At 38.6% G+C, this 24,337-nt stretch overlaps 1 protein-coding gene across 4 annotated transcripts in view; it reads left to right on the top strand.

Moving 5' to 3' along the window:
• LOC131037351 (uncharacterized) overlaps positions 1-24,337 on the top strand; it is a 241,535-nt gene that overhangs the window by 189,871 nt on the left and 27,327 nt on the right. For all 4 annotated transcript variants that reach the window (XM_057969481.2, XM_057969491.2, XM_057969467.2 and 1 more), the window contains one exon: positions 4,755-4,863. In XM_057969481.2, coding sequence (XP_057825464.1) covers positions 4,755-4,863 — 109 coding nt within the window. The remainder of the gene's footprint in view (positions 1-4,754; positions 4,864-24,337) is intronic.

Below are 24,337 nucleotides of genomic sequence, written 5' to 3'. Positions count from 1 at the left end.
GACAACAGACGTGGCGGCGGAAGGAATAGCAACAATACCAATAACGGAAGCCGTATCCAGTATGATGCCAAGGGCCGGCCAATTATCCAATGTAGGGCCTGTAATCAGTGGGGGCACTTCGCCCGTGATTGCACAAAGGAAGCCACCCCTCAGCACCTCTGCCGTTGGTGTGGGCCAGGCGACCATGAGGATGCAAATTGCCCACAGGCAGGGGTTAATCTCCTCAACATTGAGAAGGCTGAGAAGACTGGTGAGAAAGAAGTACTGGCAATCACCCGCGCCCAGACGAAAAAAGCCACTTATCCCGACCCCCATACGGAGAAGGAGAGATTACGGGAGGCAAAGGCCAATATTGAACGTGAGATGACGACCGAACGACGGGACAACGAGGTGGCGAGTACATCATTCCGTACGGAAGCGGAAAATAACATCATTGAGCAAATCTTGCAGATAGAGGTGCCGATAAAGGTAAAAGACCTTCTAGACTCTATGCCACAATTGAGGACTGCCATCCTCACCAATGTGCAAAGCACCGCATCATTGAGTGCACCACAGGTAGGGGTTCCCGCCACCGCTACGAAGAGTACACCACAGGTAGAGGTTTCCGTCAGCCCTTCGACTGACCCGATGTTACTAGCCTTGAGCAGCGGTAGACACCCAGCTGTGGTAGAAACGGGTATCCGTGGGACCATTCTGAAGGACACCATTGTGGACGGTGGATCTGGGGTGAATGTACTACCAGAAGAAACATGGAAGCGGCTGGGGAAGCCCACCCTGTGGCCACCCACATTCAACCTGGTGGGAGCGGACCAACACGGCATTAAGCCACTCGGCCTGTTGATGGCCCAACAAGTGACGATTGGTACGCAACCATTCTTGTTAGATTTCGTGGTTATTCCCTCGAAGAAGAAAGGCTATGACGCCATCCTGGGGAGAGCGTGGTTGATCAACGCAAGGGTAAACCACAATTGGAAGAAAAATACACTTTCCATGGAGAAGGGAGGGCGAAAATATACCATTGACCTACACACCCAAAATGTCGGCGAAGAGCTCGCCTCTTCCGACTCGGAGGACTCTAATAAAGGGGAAGGGGGTCCCGATGAAAGCAAGGGCAAGAACGCGATGGAGCCGAACAGTGAAGGGGTGCTAGAATTGGAGGGATGTTCTGAAGATGAGGTATGCTCGATTAACGGGCTCTTCCACTGGCAAATGGAGGATTACGAAATGTTCCAAAGCTATAGGCTCGAAGTAGAGGAACCAGAGCAACCAACAGAGGTGTACCTGCCGGAATACAAAGAATATTGGAAGGGAGACGCCCCAAACCCTGGCGACGTAAATAATCCGAAGAGTGTCGGCACCGATTGGAACCCTGTGTGGAAGGCCGCAGCCTTCAAAATCTTTATTATCCTTCTTCTTCTTATGTACGGGAAGGAGGTCGTGGTCCCTGTAGAATTTGTGGTTCCAGGTCTTTCAATGACCAGTGAAAATAGATTGGCCACCAACGGGTACAAATTGAAACCTTACCACGCGAAGCGCGCAGGGGACCCGAGAGGCCGGACGGACACCCGAGAGCCCAAGGGGGACTCGAGAGGATGGAAGGGGAATCGAGAGGCCGGGCAGGCGACTCTCCAGGTATAGGACCAAAACAGGAGACTCTCGAGCGAGGAAAACCGAGAAGGATGAAGGGCAATCCTAGAGACACGGGACCCGAGCAGATGACTCTCTAAGACATCTAAATTAGGAGATGAGGAAAAAAAAAAAAAAAAAAAAACGTACGGTTGTATGACAGGCGACCGTACGGTCAAAAAATTTTTTTAAAAAAAAAAAAGAAAGAAAGAAAAAGTGGCCACCGTACGGTGGACACAGCAGACGGCACCACCGTGCGGTGGAACCACCGACGATGGGACCACCGTGCGGTGGCACCACCGTGCGGTGGCACCACCGTGCGGTGGCACCACCGTGCGGTGGCACCACCGTGCGGTGGAACCACCGTGCGGTGGCACCATCGTGCGGTGGGACCACCGTGCGGTGGAGCCACTGTGCGGTGGAAGCCACCGAAGGCCGCGGGAATATAAACGCCGCACAGCAGCCGATGAACAAAACACCACGCCACACCGCGCAAAGGAAGAAAAAAAAAAAGGAACGCCGAGGAGAGGAGAAGCCGCCACGCCGAGCAAAGGGAAAAAAGGAACAACACGCCGCACACGGAGGATAGAAAGAAGACACCGCCGCGCAAGGATAAGACACCGCACACCGCACAACACCGACCACGCACCGCACGGCCTGATCAACACGCACAGCAAGGGTTATGCACACCAACGCGCAGCAGCCTAAAAAAAAAGAAAACGACGACGGCCAGATTTCAAATGATTTGCTGGAGTTTGAAGCCAGGACACTGGAAATTTAGAGTAGAAAAGAAAGGTTTTTGGCATCTTGAAATATCACAGAAATGCAGTGCGCCATGGACTTTCGTGGGGTTCTGAAGGTTGTAAATTGGTGTTGGCGGCGGGGGCGCTGCCCCAGGACCCCGCGGGGGCGCTGCCCCTCGACCCCGCTGGGGCGCTGCCCCTCGACCCCCAGTTTATTTTTGAGCTACAGAATACCACGGGAAGTGTTTTGCTTGCTTGTCCGTACTGTGAGAAAGAAGCCTGCAGAGAAAGAAGCCTGCAACTAAGCATTGGCGGGGAAGAAATAAGCCGTAGAGGGAGACGGATTTGGAGGTTGCGAACAAACAGAGTTTGAGGGAAGGCATTGCAAGTCCGCGCAGTCGTACGACAACAGGGAGTTATTCAGTTCAGTTTTTAGCCTTTGGGGAGTGTGATGGAGGATTTGAGGTGGCTCCTAGCATTTGTGCCAACGGATTGTGGCCACCTCCAGGCATGACTGGTACGCTTTGAGGAACTCGGAGTATGTCTCGGCTGGACGTGAGGTTGCCTTGGTGGATGCACAGAGGGCTCGGGAGTAGCTGACCACCAGGTTGGAGGCAATAGTCGCGTGAGACTTAGTTCAGCGTACCCAGGAGTTGGATGCCGAGAGAGCAGCACGGGTGGCTATCGAGGACAAATTGGCTAGGGAGACAATATCAATTGAGTAGCAGTTGGTGGAAGCTGAGACTGAAAAACGTGTTTTGTAGACAAGTTTGGGTTAGGCACAGGAGGACTGTGATGGCCAAGGAAGCAATATTGGTGAAATCCGCACTTGAGCATCGGCTGGTAGTAGAAAAGGTTTTCAGGCGAGGACGCAGCAAGTGTATAAGATCCGGGCCCGACTGGCGTCAGTAGTTCCTGCCGTTCATCTCTATTTTGTATTAAGTCGTCGGAGTCGACTTCTTTTCTTGGGGGGGATGATGTTGTCGGGAATAATCATTATGTTATGTTGTTATATTATGTTTATGTTGTCGTCGGTAATAATGTGTTACGGCGGTCAGTTAGTTAGCCGACGGGTAGGTAGTTGGAGTCGCGACGGTTGTGTCGCACCCCTTCGGCTGTCATATATTGTACCACCTCCGGGTGTTGGGACATGTAATGTTGACGACAGATTATAATAGGAACATCCTTTGACATTAATGGCAAGCTTATTCTGGTACTTCTCTTGTATTTGCATTGTGCATTACTGTTCAGTTTCTGTATTCTTCCTGTTTACCCAGTGAGGTAAACAAGAAGTTTTTCCTATCTGCCAAGTGTGAAGTTTTTCGAGGCATCACCAGCAATGTCAATCAAACTAAATTGTGTGGATGCAAAAACAATCAGCATGATGCACATTGGAAATTCTAACTAATATTTATTTTTATTGGATTGTTAGAAAGTATAATGAATAATTAAATGGCATAATTAAAAGTTTAATTCAAAACAGTAAATTAGCTGATGTCTCAAATATTTAACAAAGATTATTTATCTTTGTCTAAAAAGGTTTTGCACAGTAAACACAGTGTGCAAAGATTATTTATTTTTCTCTAAAAGGTTATGTACAGTGAATACAATGTTTTGGGTCTCAAAACATTGTTTTCAGACAGACAATTTAAATTCTTAAAAATCATTAAATGAATTATAATTTGACACAGATATATGAAATAACATTTAATGAATTATGAAATGTATTTCCAATTTTTTTTATTATTAGTATCAACTATCAAGTGTTAAGTATATTTTATATTCTATATAGTCACTGGTGTATATTTCTCTCTTTCTCTCTACATATAGCTGTAACTGTACCTGGGATTTTTTTGTCATACTGGTGTACCTGAAGTTGAACCCTATCCCGTAGTAGAATCAGCAACTTAGGTTTTATCACTTCAAGAGGTTGGTTTGTAACATTGGAGGCTTAATTAGCATATTCTTTGGCATAAAATAGCAATCTTTCTTGGCCGAGCTATTTTGAATAACAAGCTCAACAAAATTATCAGCAAGTTGCCTTATAAGCTATGTACATTCTCCTTTGTGACCAGCTGTAGATTGAAGGAACTGCAGACTGAAAGTGCATGTGAAAGAATTATTAAGATTGAATTTGTTTGAATTCAAATATAGTTGGATGTCCTTGTAAAGGGTTTTTAAATTTCTACGTTGTTGCAATTATTTTCTTGTATTGTACATGGCAAAATTTTGCACACAGTATATCAATCTCGATAATTTTTAGAATTTAACTGCCATGGTTGTGATGTATAGCTTTTTAATTGATAACAAATTAGATTTTATTTGGTTGATTCCTTATAATTATGCACTGAACATTAAGGTGTAATGAATTGCTTTTTCTTGTAGTATGTAGATCGTCTAGGAAGGATTGCTGCATTTGAACAAAATGGGAAGGAGGGATGCCTACGTTTGCTGTCTCATGTTTTTTCTATTCACGTTTCTCACCTAACGACAGGTTTTGTACTGTCCATTCCTATCTATTTGAGAAGAGAGAAATTGAAAGAGGAGAAAGAAGATTTTTCATATTTTTTGCTGTATTTTTTTCTAGAATAAAAGCTTATGATTATTGCCGTTTCTTTTGAATAAAGTTGCACAGTCAAAGAACATATGTAGTAGTTACAGGAAGTAAATTATGCTGTTTCAGAACATAAATGTAAAAGGTGCAAAAATATTGAAAGATCCAGAAGAAAAATATTCAAATCATTATGGACTGGAAATTTCACGAGTTTGAATGTAAAAAGTGCTCAACATTATGATTTGCAGAGTAAATTTTCCTGAAATCTAAGAAACTAAAATTTCTACTTTGATTTAACTAAAATTTCTACTTTGATTTAAAGCAAAACTATTGACCTTTAAATTGTGCCCGAGAAGACCTAGTTATAGGAGTGTTTGTAGATAATGCATAATGATGAACTCTTTTTGGCTGTGAAACTAGGGGTCCTCAGACTGTTAGACACTGTAATGTCCCAGGTATAATTTTCTAATTTTTGATGCAAAACTATGAACTGAAACAACAAAACAAAATGAAACTAACCACTGGAAACTTGTTATTAAAACCCTCTATGGCTGGAAAACTTCACCAAACTAGCAAAATACAACTTGTAAATGATAATAACCCAAATGAAAGTGCTGGTTATGGTCTGATATGAAATGGACAGCTAACTTAACATCCTTTAACATACAATTACACTCAGATCTGAGTATTTAATGCTCACAAACTTCAAATACAAGTGCTGATCTATGTTACCCCAAGTTTCTGGGATGGGGACATCAAGGGATGGGGGGACAGGTTTCGGGGATGGCTATATAAAAATAGGGAACATTTAAAATATACAGGGAAATTTCAAGTATTCATATGATAGTATTGATAAAGCATTCATCATATACATTATAAGATTGCCAATTCAAGTTGTTATGTGATGACATTTTCTAGAGTTGATTGTGAGTTTTGTTCTATTGTGAAAGAGGGATTTAAATTCAATCTTGCAGACTTTGAGCTGCTAATTGTATTTAGAGTTATATGTTTGGTTTTCAGATTTGGTCTTGCAGACTTTGAGCTGCTTATCATATCTGAAACTAGTGTGGAAAGCTAAAGTGGGAAGATAGCTTGTAGACTTTGTGCTGCTTCTATTTTTAAGACTTGTGCATGTAAGGTGAAGTGCATCATGTAGTTAGACTTTGAGCTGCTACATATTGTGCTTAGTTAGCAGAAAATCATCTAAAAAGGTTGATAGGAGAATAGATAGTTGAAGACTTTGAGCTTTCTTTCTGTTTTCCCGTCCTGGGGAAGTGATGGGGGTCTTTGTGCCTTCATGGAAACTTTTCTTCCCTTTATGTTCCAAAAATCCTACAAAAAAGTCTCATTTCTGTATATGCTGTTATTTATTTCCAATTGCTATTATTTTTCTGTGAAGAGAAAAGAGTATAGTTTTTCTTGAAAGAAGAAGAAAGACTGCTGTCCCACCCATATTAGATTAGTTTAGTTTGTAGATAGGGGGAGCCTTCCCTAAATTAGGAGAGTATCATACTCACACATTGTGGCTGAAACCACAATTTTGTACATCCCCCAGGTGTACAAAATTTTAATGATGAGAGTTAGGAGTAGGACACATATTTATCACCTTAAATGCATTGTTCTTTGAAATAATCACTTTCAAGTTTCTCGCATAGCTAATCCAAAGTTTGCAGACATATTACCAAATGCTTCTCTCCTTTTTGAGCAACTTTGAATTCATGGGGTAGTAATAAAATCATTACTTGTTCTGGTAATCTCTTTTGTTGTATTTTCTCATTGCTTCTTCACAATGTCTACCTTTCCAAAATGAGCCTCTTGTTGTCCAGGCTGTTTGCTCTTTATAGAGATTCATCTTCCACTGCGCTCTTCTGATATTATGTTAAGTTGCAAAACATGAACCAAGATATGTTGTTGTCATTTAATTCAAGGTAGCTTATTATTATCTAACATTAAGTGCATAAGGATAATTATGACTCATGATCTTATCTTCAATTATGTCACTTGATTCCCATGAATGATCGAGGAATTGTGAATATTGATCCTTTCAATGTGGTTAGAATGCATCACAAACCTCATATGATTTTGTATAATCTTCCTTTCAAGCAAATGCAAGAGAGGGAGAATTAAACGGTAACATCAATGACCTATTCCCTCATTTATCCTTGAGAGATTATTCGAACCTTATGAGTTGAAAATAGTTTGGAACTTGAAACCAAGAATCTACATGTCCTATAGCTGTGAATAAAATCTTCATCTTCGTGTGCTAGGAAAAGTTTGATGCAAAGTTCTGAATTCGTATGCCGAGTTGTTGATAAATTGATAAATATTCATATGTGGATGTTGCAGACGATTGATTATATTCTTTCAATGATGAGTGAAAATTCAATTTCTGGTTGTTTGTTTGCTAATCAGATTGATAATTGATTGATATTCATTATTTAATTATTGATCGATTGACTTATCAATTGATTGGTATTTGTTGATCGAATGATGCATGATGACAAATTTCTGGTGGATTGATAGATTCCTTAATGGAGGCTTGAAGGAAATGATAGTTCAATGAATTACCCAAATGACTTCAGCTAGCATAAATTGCTTGATTGATGGCTTGAATAGGAATTGTTGATGATTGGCTGTTGAATGTAGATTTGATCTACATAGGTTGATAATTTATTCAATGTTCTATTTGATGACTGATTGGATACTTGAATGAGTTGATTGGTGATGATCTTTTTAAATGAAATGCTCTCCTCTTTTAAAACTTCTAATGTGAGGGGGTCACAATTATTCATAATCAGGTCCTTTGCAACAATTACAACCTTTCATAGTTAATCGCTATTCCTGGGTAATTACCCTTTATTTTATTCAAATTCTTTGGATATGCTTAATGTTGAGGGTGGTGGAACATTGCATACAACCAACCAAGTAACTTTTTTAACAATTTCCACTCAAACATTTACCTACTGACACTATAACATCATACTAATAATATAATATTTCCAACATGCCTCTTCTTTACAAGTATCAATGCTTTTATAAATCTCCATATACCCCTGAAGAGATGCCTCCTCTTGGGAGAGATAAATCCTCTTCAAGAGATATAACTCTTGTAAACAAATCGTCCTTATCTTGTCTATCAACTGACTCGTCAACAAATTTGTTGGTTCAAAAATGCTTTTCTAATCAACCTTCATGCAGTTAGTGTGTTCCATCAAATCCCCTTGGCTAGATTACCACCTACTGAGACTTATTTTCTTTAACATATAATGGTAATTAGTAGGCAACTTACAACACTCATCAAGAGATCTTATACTGAATATTTATAATCAGAGGCACACATGCTCGAAACATGTCAGGTATGAATCAAACATGGAGCATACGCATAAAAACACAAAGCATACACATGGATATATGCAAACACGGAGCATACATGCGAATACACGTATTATTAGTTTCCTTCTCATTGACTAGAATGATGCATTGATTCATCTTTAACTTGCAGGATGGCAGGATTAAAGCTCTGATACCATTTGTAATGTCCCCTATTGGGACTTTACTCAGTTTGCCCTATAATTCCCAAATGGGGTATCATTATAATATTCATAATGTACATGTGGGATTCCCTTAAGGATTTTCCCAACATTTCTTCTGCACTATGAAGCACCCGGGAGATCATACAAGGCGCATTGAGTTTATCCATCAAGCCCAGGAGCTCGTTAATGGCACCTGCCATTCGGCCTCCCAGCCCCACTCGGGGTTACCACTACTTAAATGTACCTTTTTGGTACTTGCCCTCCTCATATGTCCTACCTCCCCTCCACAATGGGATGGTGGATTGGCTGTAAGGTTAAAGGAATCTTATCCTCATTAATCATACATTCTTATTATTTATCATATGTAAGAAGCAACAGAATCTCTGCATTCATACTTCTTATCAAATGAAGACATATAATGAGTTATCTAAATCATATGATAACACATTATATTCATACCACAATATCTACTAGTTATGTAACTGCTGTGTTATATATATATATATATATATATATATATATATATATGTTAATTTCAGAGTTTGTTACTTGTTTTGGTTCGAGTGTTGGTAGGGGTAGTAGTGATCATCATGGTTGGTAGGGGTAGTAGTGTATGCTCCTTCACTCATGCCCCTTGTGGTTTGTTTTACTGTTCATTTGTGTATGTCCCTTAATGTGCACACAAGCTTCTATAATTCATCGAACCCCTATTATTCTGGACATGGATTGCTTGCTCTATGGTGTATGAACTTGCTGCCAGCATCTTCTCTTGCCAGAAAATTGTGAAGTCTTTAAAAAGACAATTTTCTTTTGTGAGCGTTTATTGTCAAAGTGGGGGCATGACAACTATGGTGTATCATTCCCATGCCATGTCCACCATCTAATAGGGTCATTTTGAACTAATGTAGCTTTGTCTACTTTTCCTTTCAGTTATTGAATGTTGAAGCACAAAGATTTGTCAAGGCAAGCCATTATGAGCAAAGTATTATAGACTCCTTGGTTGAATAAATCATTCAAAAGACCTTCATTAACTCTTCTATCACCTTTTCATCATCACAAGGAGGCAGCCTTCCAAACTTTGGTGCATACCATTTGGGATTTAGAACAAAGGCTGCCGTATGAAGTGGGGCGTTCATGGTGTTCCACCTCCGCATCACAATAAGCTTATATATGTTGCTCATGTAATCACAAAATAGAAGTCCGTGTCAGCAGATCTAATGACGTTTACAATAGGTGAGATGAAAGAGGAAACATATTTGGAAAAGGCTGTGAGAAGAATTTGTCATTGATGTCAAGTCTGAACAGATGCATTGATAACAAACAGAGGCATTGATGACAAACAGATGCAGAAGTTGTGAATGTTGTGAAGATAAAATATGAATATGAATATTGTGAAGATAAAATATGCAGTCTAGATTTGAAACCTGGAGCCCTAGTGTGGTATTTGATGGTCAGCTAAACAAATATAAATACTATGCAACACAGACAGTCGAACAAACTCAAATGCTGATGATCAAACAAACCACATCAAGCAAGAGAATAATATTTCAATCATAGTTAATATCAAGATATGGTGATATTTGAAGTTTTACTTCTCTCAACATATTTGTAGATGCAAATTAGAAGAACATTGCATATTGATCAAAAGCGGCATGATCCCAGATTGGTGAAATATCAATATGTCGGGTTGCATATTAGGGTTGAGACTTTATTATCATATTCTTGGAAATTTGTTGAGAATGGTGACTGAAATAGACTCAATGTAAACCCATCTGAAGAAGATCTCTGTGTATAAGTAATATCGCATATCCCATGAAGGTCATTAGTAAAAACCTTGATTAGTGGAAATAGCGATCTGCTGTTTGTCAGAAGTGGTTTGAGGAAATGGATGGCAATACTCATATATATTATACATATCAGGCTGAGTATATCGGGCAGTATATATGTTCTGGTGTAGTTGAAAGTTATCTTTCGGAGGACATGGTTAATGTTCTAGATGGAGTATTGAACATCAATGTTTTATCAGTAGTGTTCTATGATCTGTTAGATCATTTGTTTCATCAAGTCGATGTTTGGTTATAACTGATCAGTTATAATTGATTAGTTATAAGTAGTTATAACTGATTAGTTATAAGTAGTTATAATTGATTTGTCAGAATGATATATATGTTTGAAAACATTGTATGTACTTGTGTGATTGAAGAGTGGGATTCGATTATGATGTTGTTGTGGAGTCTGTCAGCAGAAACATATTACATATAAGCACCTGATTGTTGATAAGAATGAGGTGACTTGTTGAAAAAAGGAATAATATATATATACTGTGTGTTGTGAATGTGAACAATGAAGAATTGTTTCTGAATTACAATTAAGAGTAGAGATATTTCAGTGATGGAAAGGTGTCTTTAAACATAGACTGTTGTGTTGTGTCTCTGAAAACAACAAGTGTGAAGGGCATTCGTTGTGCTATCTATGGTGGAACTGAAGAATTTAAAGGTCACTGCATTCTTTGGTGAGATTATATTGGACAGTAAAACTGAAAGTTGATAGAAGTAATTAAAATTGCTTGGTTACAGTTTTGAGATTTTGAAAATCAGTGTTGACAGTGGTATGCTTTTATATCTCACATGATTGTTTAGAGGTTGTATTAACAGGGTCACTGCAATTTGTTGTTAAACACAGAGGCTGTGAAGAATTTGTTTGCAGATTGTTGCAATTGGATCAACTATTACTGATGAAAAGTGATATTGTTTTGTTTTACTTGTTTGTTTTCAAAATTTGTAAATTTATTTCTTTTAGTTGAATTCAGTTGTAATTGAAAACATCCATAAGGTTGGTGCCTAAGGACACTGGATTGGTGTTCAGTACAAGTAGATTGTAATTATAAGAGTTGGTGCTCTTGGTTAGATATTTTGGTGTGGGTTGGTGCGCTAAAAGTTTGTAAACCATTTTAACTGTGAGGCTGGATTAGGACAGTAGATCCTAGCAGTGTTTCTCACCGTGGTTTTCCCATCTTGGGTTTCCACGTATCCTCTTGTGCATTGGTCTCATTGTGGGGTGTATTTTTTCTAGATTTCAGTTTGGTGCTTTTATTTCAGAATAAGTTTATAAGCTTTTAATAAGTTTTTCGAAAGATTTACTTGGATAAGATTTTAATTTTAATTTACTACTGATTCACCCCCCCTCTCAATAGTAAATCTGTGTTCTACAAAGAAAAATAAAAATTTCAAAAAACATAGTTGACAAGTTGGAAATTTTGAAAATTGAAACATTGAACAATAAAATTTAAAAATTCTAATTGTAAATTTAATAAGAAAATCAACTATTTAATAAAAATATTTAATATATTAAACAATTCATTAATAAAATCAGCAATGTCTTACCCCATAGTGGGCCACCAATTGTCATCAAGGACCCTTTGATGGATTTTCTTTTAGCAAAGATTGAATTAGGCCATGTACTCCACTTTGAATTTACCATCATCAATTGTAGAGGCTCTTGCACCTCAAGCATTCTCTCTAACAAAATAAGTAATTAACATATCTTGTTTCCATAAGTTTGAGGAATTCCTTCTTTGAAAATGTCTTGAATAGAGCAAGTGAGGTGTAGTGATTGCAAGTGGACATTTGAATATCTCTATCTTTTTCCACTACTTGCTTCACTCAATTTATTTCCCTTATGTCTTTCAATGCATTGTTTAATGCATGCACACAACATGGAATGCAAAAGATGTTCTTGTAAGCACCCTCCACTATCATACTAGCAATTTGCACACATGTGTTGAATTAGTGATCACCTATACAACATTTGAGGCCCCAACCTCCTTTATGGCCTTTGACAAAATGCTAAATTGGAAGTTTGCATCCTTCTTTTCCTTGAATAATCCATGGCTTTAAGAAAGTAAGAGCCAGCTAGGCATGTGACTGATATTGACGAGTGGCTGATGTCTAATTTTGGTCCACCTATCCATCACAACAGAACAACTCATCTTGGTCCAAGTTTGCCTCATATTCTCCATTAGCAAATTAAAATTAGAATATTCTTTGTTTAGGAGGGTAGTTGTAGTTTATGATCTCTAAGGGGGTATAAGCGAGGGACCAATAGAGACATCATTGATCATTTGTTTGAAGTAAGAGGAATAGGCCACATGAAATAGGATAGCATGGGAGTAAATTTTTTTGGCAATGGAAGACTCTGTCACATCTTGTGCCTGCACCTTAAACATATAACTGTCCCTAGCTTCTCACTACCACTAATCTTCCCTTTTCGTCTTGTGGCAATATCACTACTACCCCTACCAACCATGGATAGCATACACACACACATAGATGATTGTCCACTTCCAGAAGAATGTATTGGCATGTCAGACCTTTAGGTTTTATTTCGGCCTCCATATGCAATCTATGAGCCTCTACCTTCTCATCCTCCTTTATGTGTGGACAAACCTTAACTCCACGACTTAACACCAAAGAAATGAGACACCCTTGTGTAGCTCCCTTTAAAATTTGTCTTGCAAATGTGACTTCCCCTTGAATTTTTTTTTTCGCATCTATGGTTGTCACAAGTTGGAGAAGAGGTTTTTCTGGCTTGAAAGGGCCCTTTGAATAATAAGGTTTCAAGGCAACGAAAGGGCACTCAAATGGATTTTGTGGCTGTTCACCTCCACCGTAAACACTTCCACGCTTTGATGAGGCTGAGACTACATTTATTTCAGTTACTTCCACTTCATTGTCACTATTGCTCATGTTGCTTTGTGAGATATAATACACAACTTTAAATTAAAAAAATAAATAAATAAAAATTAGACATTTTTTACATTGAACTTTGAAAAAAATCGAAAAATAAAATAAAATGATAGAATGATTTAGCTCTTTCAAGCAAATGTTGTCTCACTACTAATGATGCCCTAGATTCAACTTCTCTTCTTGCTGCTCCTTCAAACCTTGCTAATTTGCTTTCGTTAAAACCTTTCTACAATATATTTGGACAAATTAAAAATGAAATTGCAAGTGAAATGAGGTTGTTTTTCCTCATTTAGGGTTAGTGAGTGTAATATGCAGCCCTATTTGTGCTTTGCTTTTTTATTTTGTTTTTGAATGTGTTTCTGACTAGTTTTTTGCAACATAATTAATGACAATAATAGTGCGGATAAAAGATAATAATGCAACACTTTTTTATCTCATAAAATGACTAATATGAAAAAACAACACTGCTGAAAATTCCAGATTTAATTTCTGATCTAGTTTCTCAAAAAAACAATCCAGTCCATAAAAACAAACTACATATCTAAATCAAACATACCCAGAAAATACAACAATTGTTTTGCTTGAGCTTCTCGCAAAATTCACCAAAATATTGCTCCAAAATGAATGCCAACCCTCACAATTTGGTCTAGAGGCCGTGCTGAAGGTATGTAAGAAGCTGTAGGTCCAAAATGCACTTTTTTGCTTGTTCACTATTTTTTCGAGAATGTTTTTGCTTTTTCATTGTTTTTTTAAAAGCACCTTTTTTTTTCTATTTTCTTGGGAATGTTTTTTAGCTTTTATTTAATAAAAATCACTTCCCTTTTTAACCTCCCAATATAGCATTAAATAATAAAGGCCCATCCATTAAAACAAATCACCTTTAATTCAATAATTGGCCTCTGTAGTCCCTTGTAATGTCTCCTTCTCAGTAGTGAACAATTCAGTTGGTCGTTAGCCTATTCTGGAGGCCCGTAGGCTAGTTGCGAGCAAAATTAGGGTTTCCTACCTCTGGGAGGATGTTTCTGCAGTTTCAAAGGCTTGCATGTTGGGATTTGTCAGTTTGGATTCTAGATTCCTTTTGGGTTTTCACAAAGCTTTGCATTAAGGGTACATGCATAACAAGTTATGGAGTTTGACCGACTTACTATTTTTAGTAAGTGGAGGTAGAAGCAGTTGATTTCTCTAGGTTTTTCTGGGTTTTCTGAGAGCTCTGTGATGGTATAACATGCAAACCAATCTGAGGACCTTTTTGAGACTTACTATTTTTAGTAAGTTTGGAAGCTACTCAGAATGTGATAAAAATCACTTTGGAAACACTTACTATTTTTAACAATATGCTATTTATAGTAAGTACTATTTTTGGCAGGGATTTTGCAGCTCATCTCAGTGGCTATTTCTGGCAGTATTATTTGGTAGGATCCTGTATTCACTCAGATGACTATTTTTAGCAGTTCAGTTCAGAGCTCCAACTCAGTTTAGTTTTGGTGATTTCTAGCACTTCAGTCTCAGGCTCAATTTGGCAATAATCAGTATTTGAGGAGAAGGTATTTTTTAATATATTAATACCTTAGGCATGAGGTATTAATATTTGATTATTTAATGGATGGACGACTTAGGAAGGGAGAAAATATTAATTTTATCCTAAGTCTATTTGGGCGAATTATTTCACCTTCTTTTTGGACGCCAAAGTGCAATTTCATGAATATTTTTTTTTAAGCATTATATTTATCAAAAGTGGCGATATGGATGAAAATGTGCTTAAGTTATAATGTTTTTATGTTGCAAGTGTGGACCAAGGGAAAAAGTTCGAACTTGAAGCCTAGGTGGTGGATTTTCATCTTGGGCGCCATATACTTGAAGGAAATGAAATAAAATAAATCGCCAAATATGAGTGGGATGAAATGACATGTGATTTGGGCGAATTTGGAGGCATTTGCATTTGAATTTGGCTGGGCAAAAGTTATAAATAAGTGACTTGGGCTCTCATTTTGACATCCATGAAAATTTGTATAACGAAGTGTTGCTGGAATGGTGCCAGATTTGTGCTTCGAAGTTGCGAGCTTCCTAGCCTATGCCAGTTTCGTGCTTGAGATATAGCACCTAGCTGCGAAGAGACTATTTCTCACTTAGAGGAATAGATAGAGCTTATTGGGAATGGATGATTCAGTTGGTTTTTTGCTTTTGGTGTGAGTTGTGTGTTTTCTTGGTTGCTGGTTGGCGTCATGGCTGAAGCGGATTCTCACTCCTAGCTTCTTGTGCGGGCTTTTGTTGATTTTGGGTATTGGCTCTAAAGATTTCTATGCTCCCAGCGATGAGATTTGTAAGTTTATAGCTCCTAGTATTGAGTTTCCAAATTTTAATTGCAAATCAAACTTTTCAGCTTAGACGTTTTGGTTAGGGAGTGCATTGGGATGCGTGCTGAGTGTTTGGGGTTATATTGCTGCTATTTTCCTGTTGGTTCTTAGTCGCTCTGTGCTATTTATCAGTTTGGGTGTGTTTTTGGGTGATTTGAGTGGGTTTTGAAAGAGTTAGGAGCATTTTGGTGTATTTTGGTGTTGTTGGTTATGCATTTTCAGCTTGCTGTCATAAATATCAGATTTTCGAAAGTTGGTCATTGGGTGTGCTTTTGAGAGTGTGAGTAGATTGGGTGGTTAGATGATGATTGGAGGTGTTGTTGTAGTTGTCAACTCATAATCAACACTTGGCTATGAAATTTCATATTTATTGTAATGTTGGTTAGTAGTACTAACAACAACATTTTGGCTTGCTGCTGTCCCACTGCATAAGTGGAAAAGGCTGGCTTAGTCGCGTATCTTAGATTAGTAATATTTCTTATATTCATAAATCTTGTAATGAATTTATAAAGCTGATTAGTAGTACTAACAACTATCTTTCGGATTCCTTAGTTGGTTCCCATTGCATAAGTGGAAGAGGCTGGCTTGACCGCCTATATTGAGTTTGTAATTCTGTCCTCCCGCTGAATAAGTGGTGGAGTTGATATTAATTTCTATTTCTAGTCCTCCCGCTGCACAAGCGGTTGAGTGATTGCATTTTTCAGTTCTTTGGCTGGTTTATCGCCAGGTGATTGCATAGTTTTCAATATCTCGTTGTATAAGCGAAAGGGGCTGGCTTGCCGCTCGAAGATTGTAATCATTTTCAGTTATTGGCATCTAACGATCCCCTCGACACTGGATGCTCTCACCCTCCCAGATTGGGCTCTCGGTGAACAGAAAGTGGAGGGTTACTTTCAACAACATTTGGTTTTCATTTCTCAACCATAACAAGTGTTGTGTTGAATGTAATTGTGGAAAAAAAATGGGAAAAAATTAAAGAGGATATTACATCCCTTCATTAAATAAACTAAAATAACGATAAAAGTTATATCTTTTACTTAACTCTATTAACTTATAGCTTATCATTATTTAATTTAAAGGTCTTAGACTATATCAAAAGTCAAGATGATCATCAAAACTGAACCCACCAACAATACTAAAAATAGAAAGCATGCCAATTGACTCTGTCGGTGCCCATAACTAACTTACTAAAAATAGTGGAAGAATTAACTAGAAAAGCCTCCAGAAAAGAGCGTTACACTCATCCAACTGTGAGAACATGAAATTACACTTGATATTGCCTCCAAGATTCCCTAACCCTAATCATTAGCCCATGGGAATCAATTGAATAGGCTAACAACTCCACCATGTTGAACTGGCTTAGGAAGAAGACATTATAGTCAACCCTTCCCGAAATTGCTTGTCCTCAAGTAATCTCAATTCTGGATGTTGCAAAATCTATTCGTTCTCCCATGTGACATCCTCTACTGGTAAGTTCTTCCATTTGACCAAAATTCTCTGATGACCCTTTTCGGAAGAGTCCTTTCTTTAGCATCAATGGTGGCCTCTGGAATCAATATCAACTTCCCTTCCTCATCTAATAGTGGCAACTCAAATGAGGGAACCACGTTATGACCAATTGCCTTCTTGAGCCTAGATACATGAAATACATTATGAATCTCGCTACTAGCCGATAGCTCAAGCTTATAGGCAACCTCTCCAACCTGTTGAGATACTCTAAATGCACCATAAAACATGGGCTTGAGTTTCTCTGTTCCACTCTTCTTGAGAATGGACTATCTATATGGTTGCAATCTCAAATAAAGCATGTCCCCAACCTCAAAACTACGCTCTATCCGATGTTGATCAACATATTGTTGCAAGGTGTGCGCCCTTGGTCTCTGTGCAGCAAAAGCGATGTGTTTGCGACATGGCTTTGAACCAAGGGAAACTTCCATGCAAGGTTAGCAGGTTAGCTTAAATCCAAAAGACATGAAGAGATCAGATAAATACGTAAACTAACACAAATATTATTTTGCAAAAGATGAGTCTTTCTTGTTCCTCCAATTGAGCTTGATGAAGTAGAGATGCCCTTGTGCTCAACTTGTTTGGATGTGCTCTTCTGGATGAATGTGGAATGCTCTCCAAATGCATAACAAAACTGGTGGATTAGGATTGGATTTGGATTATGATAGGCGAGGAATGGATAGATTTGGATGAAAAAGGATTTGTCTTGGATGATGGATTATTTGGATATTACGAGGACATTATGTGGATATGATAGAAGAAGATGGAAGAATAAAGGGACAACACAATATTAGAAGAAGACTCCATGTAGTGATTTGTGAGGAAATGAGACTCGAATTTATAGATTGGAGGCCAATGGAGGGCCAAGATTGATTTTGGTATGGAGGGTTGAGATTGATTTGGGATGGAAGACATGGATCAAGGTGTATTGGGAGAATAAAAAGGAATATAAAATTCCTTGGGGAAAGGAGAGAGGAATTAAAAATTCCAAAATAAAGGATGTGTGGGAAGACTAAATGGATAAAGGAATTAAAAATTCCTTGAGAAGAGGATGCATGGGGAGATTCAAGGAATTTGAATTTCCTTGAAAGGATCAAAGGTGATGTGACATGAGTGGAGGAATATAAAATTGGAGAATAATGATAAGTGTGATTAAGGAAGAATTAATTAGGCTAAGTGGGGATTAGGAAAAGTGATTTGTAGGAATCATATGACTTAAGTTAATTAACTAAGAGGAATTTAGAAGACTTAATGATTTGGTTGACTTTAGAAGAACAGGTAAATATTTAATTTATTTGATAAATTAGTTATTGGACTATAGTGACAAGATTGATTAAATTTGATTTAATTAACCTTAAGAAGAAGGGAATTAACACAATTAAATTGGTTAATTATGATGACAGGCTTAAATTAATTAAACATTAATTTAATTAATTTTAGGTGTCTACAGGCTTAACCGCCTCCCGTGGATTCTATAAGTCTAGTGGTTGTATCGGACATTGACAGGTCGATTTTTTGGTGCAACGGCAACCACTCCCAAAAATTGGTATTAGAGTTGGGTCACGGGTTCAAATCGCTTTTGATTACTGTTCGAGGTGGTTCGAAGCTCAATCTTTGAAACAATGCAATGCTAATGCTGTTATTAAATTTTTAGAGGAAAATATTATTACACGCTTTGGATGTCCACATGCTTTAGTTTGCGATAATGGTCCTGCATTTGCATCTTTAAAATTTTCTAACTGGGCTTTTGATTACGGGATAACATTAAAATTTTCATCCAACTACTATCTGCAAGGGAACGGGTTAGCTGAGTCCAACAAGAACCTGTTATAGGTGATTAAAGAACTGCTTGACAAGAATCCTAAGGATTGGCATACCCAACTCAGGTTCGCCCTTTGGGCAGACTGCACGAGACTTAAGTCAGCCATTAGAACATCTCCGTACTATGTAGTATACGGACTAGACCCCATTTTTCTTGTGCAACTGAGAATTTCCACCTTGCAGTTCATGCAAGAGTATCTAGGGATCGATAACAATGTTGAAGCCAGGCTGTCCCAATTGTTATATTTGGAAGAAAAGAGGGACAATGCGATTGATAGCTTTGCCATGCATTAGGAGGTGGTCAAACGTTGGCTTGATAGGAGAGCAAAGGTGAAAGCCTTTCACATTTCTGACCTCGTCCTTTGTTGGGACAAAGCGCATGAGCGGAAAGGAGAGCACGAGAAATTCGATAATGTATGGCTCGATCCTTTCCAGATTTTTGAAATTCTGGGAGAATGCATTCTGATTGAAGACCCTAACAAGTGAGGACGTTCCTTGCCTATAAACGGTCAATTCCTTAAGCATTACTTCTAGCCTTAGGTTTCTTTTGAAGCCTTTCCTGTGTAAATATTAGAATAGACTTTCCGTTTTCCTTCTCTAGTTTAGTTTGCTCTCTATTTTAGTTTAGCTTTGCTTTTGAAAGGGTTGGTCTCTTGTCATTTTTGGAAGGAGAGTTTGCGTTCGTTGCATAGCATTGGTGTACAAAGTTAGAGTTTGGTGACCTATCGCTTCTTTGATCTTAGCTCTGGTAAGGCACTTAATTACCGGAACGCCCCATAGGGAGATCAGATCGATCTAGATAACCTTTCACCTCAAAATCTTGTTTCTCGTCAACATTCATCCTCAACATCGTGATTATTGCACAATACACTTAATGATTGCATAGAATTAGTTGCTCGTCAAAGGGACACTGTGTCAATGTCAAAATTTGAAGCTCTGCTTCAACAACCACTGTTATGCTCAATCCCACGTAGGCTTCATTGCCTGCTGTAAAGCGGAAAAATCGAACCCTAGTTGTCCTCCCCTCCCCAACTCCAAGGAGAGAGAAGGGAGAGTCACTAGGGTTGATGGTTTTCACTTAGGAGAGACTTTACATTCAAAAGAGGGGTTGAAACCCACAAGATCCAATCCCATGCAATGCAAGATTGGATTCTATGTGAGTTTCAAGGGTTAAGACAGCAAGGCTACCCTCTTTTGTAAAGAATATAGATAGAATGATTGAACTATGAATGTATGTAGAAGCAAGAAAGATTCACTTATAAACAGAGATAGGGATACGAGATGAAGCTGCGGACCTGGAATTAGTAGTAAAATGTCGAGACGGTGCTGTTTTACAAATTTGAGCGAAAGTTGACGGGACGATGGCGCCCGGCGTGCACACGGTCCTCCGAAAAATCCGTGAAACGAAGGGGGATCTGTTCGTCTCTTGTTGTAAGAATGTTTGTATTCTTACATGCGAAGGTGTAATGTATGTAGTATGTTGTATGTTGTATGTGATCTCCTCTTCAATGGTTGAATCCTTGTCTTGAATGCAACACTTAGCCTTGAATGGAGACTTAGAATGCTCAATTGCTTGAAGGAATGCTTGAATGCTTGAATGCTTGAATGTTTGAATATCGTTTCCGCCTTTTTTCCATCTCCTAAAATGGGAGAGGAAATGCAGTTTTTATACTTGTCAATTAGGGCTGATAGACTAATTTTCCCGACCTTAGGCCGACTAGGAAATATTATTTTCCAATTTGCAAACTTAAAGACCCGAAGCCCCATAAGAGACCGGGCCCAAAATAGGGCCAGGGACCAGGGCGCTGGGCGCCATGGTCCTGGGGGACCAGGGCACTAGGCGCCATGGTCCCACCTCAGGGGCAGCAGGGTGCAAGGAGGATCAGGCCAGGGTGCTGAAAAATGCAGTTTTTGATGTCATGAACAAGTTTCAGGGTCTCCATTCAGGTTCCGTGTTGCATCGCCATCGTGAAGACCCAAATGCAGTCGAAATTGCAAGTGTCGCAATTTTAGGACGCTACATTTAGCCCCCACTTTAGCGGGAGTATAAGCGTACGCTCATACTTCCGGTAAAGTACAAGGAAACAACATTGAAAAACTTTCACCACGTCAAGGAGGCAAGATACACCAAGCCCCCAGTGGACTAAGGATCTTACGACTTCCATTGACGAAGTAAAAGGGATGATCACGAGGGAGAACCATGACTGTCAGTAGTAAGGTTCCCTCACTATGAGTCATGCAAGAAAGATATCAAAAATTTTCAAGGCAAAGCTAAATTTGTCAAGAAATTTTCAAGTATCTTGAAAAGATATGAACGGGATGTATGCCCCCTACGTTAAAGCGATCGTACACGCCTCACCGGGGGTGATTGCTTTAAGGTAGTGATACATTAAGAGATGAGAAAGGAGCACATTATCACAAGGATTTAGCCCCCAAGTGTGAGATAAGCCCAAGGATAATAGACACAAAACACAAAGCACAAGGTGACTTCGCTTTCCTCGGGGTCAGTATTCTGTATGATAATTCATGTATATCATATGTATGTATGCGTAATTGTTCTTCATTCCCCAATCAAGGAAGGTCACCTAGAAGAAGGGAACACATGTGTCTTTTGAGTCAACATGAGAGAGACCAAAAGAGATCTCAATGTTTTGCATCGTCCTCAAGTAGACAACACTAAGGACAACAAATAGAAGAATGAGAATAACACATAGAAGAAGTAACAAAAGAGAGGAGGAAAGAGTCTGCTATGCTAATGAAACTAGTCTAGCTTGTCATCTACCCCCCGATCTTGCTGATCAATATTTCGGGAAGGTAGGAAACACGCTAGAGGAGGAACATCCAACACAGCAGATGGAGCTATCACAAGATCCAAACAAGGGCTATGTTCATATCCCAAGCCACGGTGTTCTTGTCTAGGAGCTAGGATAAGTGCTTTAGAAAATGCGTTAGATAAATGGTTATCAACATCAACATATTCATATTCACTATCAGAATGAACAAGAGTAACATTTTCATCATGAATAACATTTTCATCTATGTCATCATCAAGATTTATAAAAATAGGATCTTTAACTCGCACAGGATCAAGACCATCATGCATCTTATGTTTAGGAGATTTCGGCTCAATCGTCGGCTGAGGAGAAAATGGAATAATATTAGTTGAAGATGTTTTTGGGGATTGCAAAGTTTGAAAAGCAGCTGCCTGAGCTCTAAGACGACGCTTTCGTCGGCGTTCACGTGCAAAACGATTTCGTCTAGTCTTAGTAGGAAGTTGAGGAGATTGAGGAGGAGGAATGTTCTCATCCTTATCACTTGGGTGTTTAGGTTGTGGTCTCTTAGGTTGAACAATAGGAGAAGAGGAAGGTCTCTTCTCTCCATAAGAGGAAGGAGGAGGAACTGCTCCATATAAGGGAGGAATATTCGGTTTAGGAAGGAGACCAAGTCCATCATGACGAGGGGGGATAGGTCTACTTTTAGGAAGTTTATTAGTCATAGGCATAGTCACATCCATAGGGATGGGTTGGGAATCTTTTTGAGGAAAGACATTAGTTTTATCTTTCAAAGGAAGAACTTCCTTCTCAAGAACGATAGGAATGTCAAGTTTGGGTGTTCTAGGTTCACATAGAGATAGGATCATATCTTTCTTCCACTTTTGATAAGATTTGAAAAGATGATCACTTCGCGAAGGAAGAGATTGGAATTGTTTAGGCCAAAAATAATCAATAGGAACGCTAGAAGTTCTTTCAGCTGGTTTAAAGAGACTATGATTAACAGTAACAACTTCACCATTATGGGGAAATTTCAAACATTTGTGAATAGGAGAAGCAATAGCTTTCATGGAAGATAGCCAAGGATAGCCTAGCTTCACACGAAATTGTTCGGATGATGGGATAATAGCAAAGTCCACATCAAGGGATCTGTTATGGACCTCAATAGGTAATGTAATAGAACCAATTGCAGGAGAAGAAAATGCATCAAATAGTTTCACAACCACATTTGTTTCATCATAGATCACTTGATTCAATTGCAAAGTAAAAAGAAATTCTTCAGTAATGATATTAACCATACAAGAAGGATCAATAAGCACCCCACGGCAAGGTGTATTCTTGACTTTTGCAACTATATATAAAGGACCATCAGGTGCCCTGATAGTTTCACTGGAATCAAAGGTGATGGAAAGTTCTTTAGGGATTTTCTGCTGCTCTACAAAGTTAATCACATTCGGAGTCATGGACACAAGATCATCAGGTGAGATAGAGGAATCAGTAGTATCAATTGCATTAGAGGTATGAGAAGGCAATGGATCAGTAAAAATCTGAAGATTTTGGTTAGGAGGAGCTACAGATGTGTTGCCTTTATCATTCACTCCAGAAACAGAGATAGTATTATTACCAATCAAATCTTGAATTTTACCCTTTAAAGCAAAACATTTTTCAGTATCATGCCCAGGATGACGATGAAATTGACAAAAAGATTTGTTATCAAAATAGGGTGAATTAATCTTTGCAGGATCTATTTGCCTTATAGGAGGAAGAGTAAGCACATTTTGTTGCAGTAACTTATTCATAATACTATGCAATGACTCATTCAAAGGAGTGAACTTTCTTTCTTTCTTGAAAAACTTAGAAATAGGAGGCACACCTGATGCCGCATTCACATTGTTGTTGATGATGTTTTCATTGAATTTAATGGACTCTCTGTTCGGTTTAAACTTCCCAAATGGTTGTTGACTACTATCACCCTTATCACTCGGAGCCATAGGATTTGCTTGTTCCATTTGACTCACAGTCAGTTGATAATTGTGAAGAGTTGCGCACAACTATTGGAAAGAAGTAAACTCAGAAAACAGGAGTTTTTCTCTAATATCTTTTTGTAAATTAGAAATAAAGATTCTTTGAATATCATTGTCAGGTACTGGAAAAGAAATTTGAGCATACAAATGCTTATATCTACCAATGAAATCAGTCACTTTTTCTTTAACACCTTGTTTACAATGCATTAAATCAATCAAAGTAACTTTAGGACTTATATTGTTCTGAAATTGTTGAATAAAAGCATTTGCAAGTTGTTCAAAAGAAGTAATAGAATAAGAAGGCAACGAGCAATACCATTTTAGGGCTTTATCTCTTAATGTTCTAGTAAACAGTTTTGCAAGCAACCTTTGGTCATAAGCAAAATCAGTACATATTGTTTGAAAGTACTTAACATGTGTTAGAGGATCACCCTTACCATTATAAAGCTCCAAATGCGGAATTTCAACATGTTTAGGGGGGATAGCTCGAACAATGTCAAGAGAAAGTGGGCTCGCAACATCAAATGTGGGCACACTAAACTTAGATTGATTCATAGAGGCAATTTGTTGCTGTAAAGAAGAAACAGTTTGTGCAAGATTGTTAATGGTCGCTTCAGTCGAAGAGTTCATATTAGACGTGTTAGATTGTGATGGAGGTGT

This window comes from Cryptomeria japonica, chromosome 6, assembly GCF_030272615.1.
Source record: "Cryptomeria japonica chromosome 6, Sugi_1.0, whole genome shotgun sequence".
NCBI classification, from domain to species: domain Eukaryota; kingdom Viridiplantae; phylum Streptophyta; class Pinopsida; order Cupressales; family Cupressaceae; genus Cryptomeria; species Cryptomeria japonica.
Note: the sequence above shows the minus strand (reverse complement) of the source record. Positions and strands in the feature narration are given on the sequence as shown.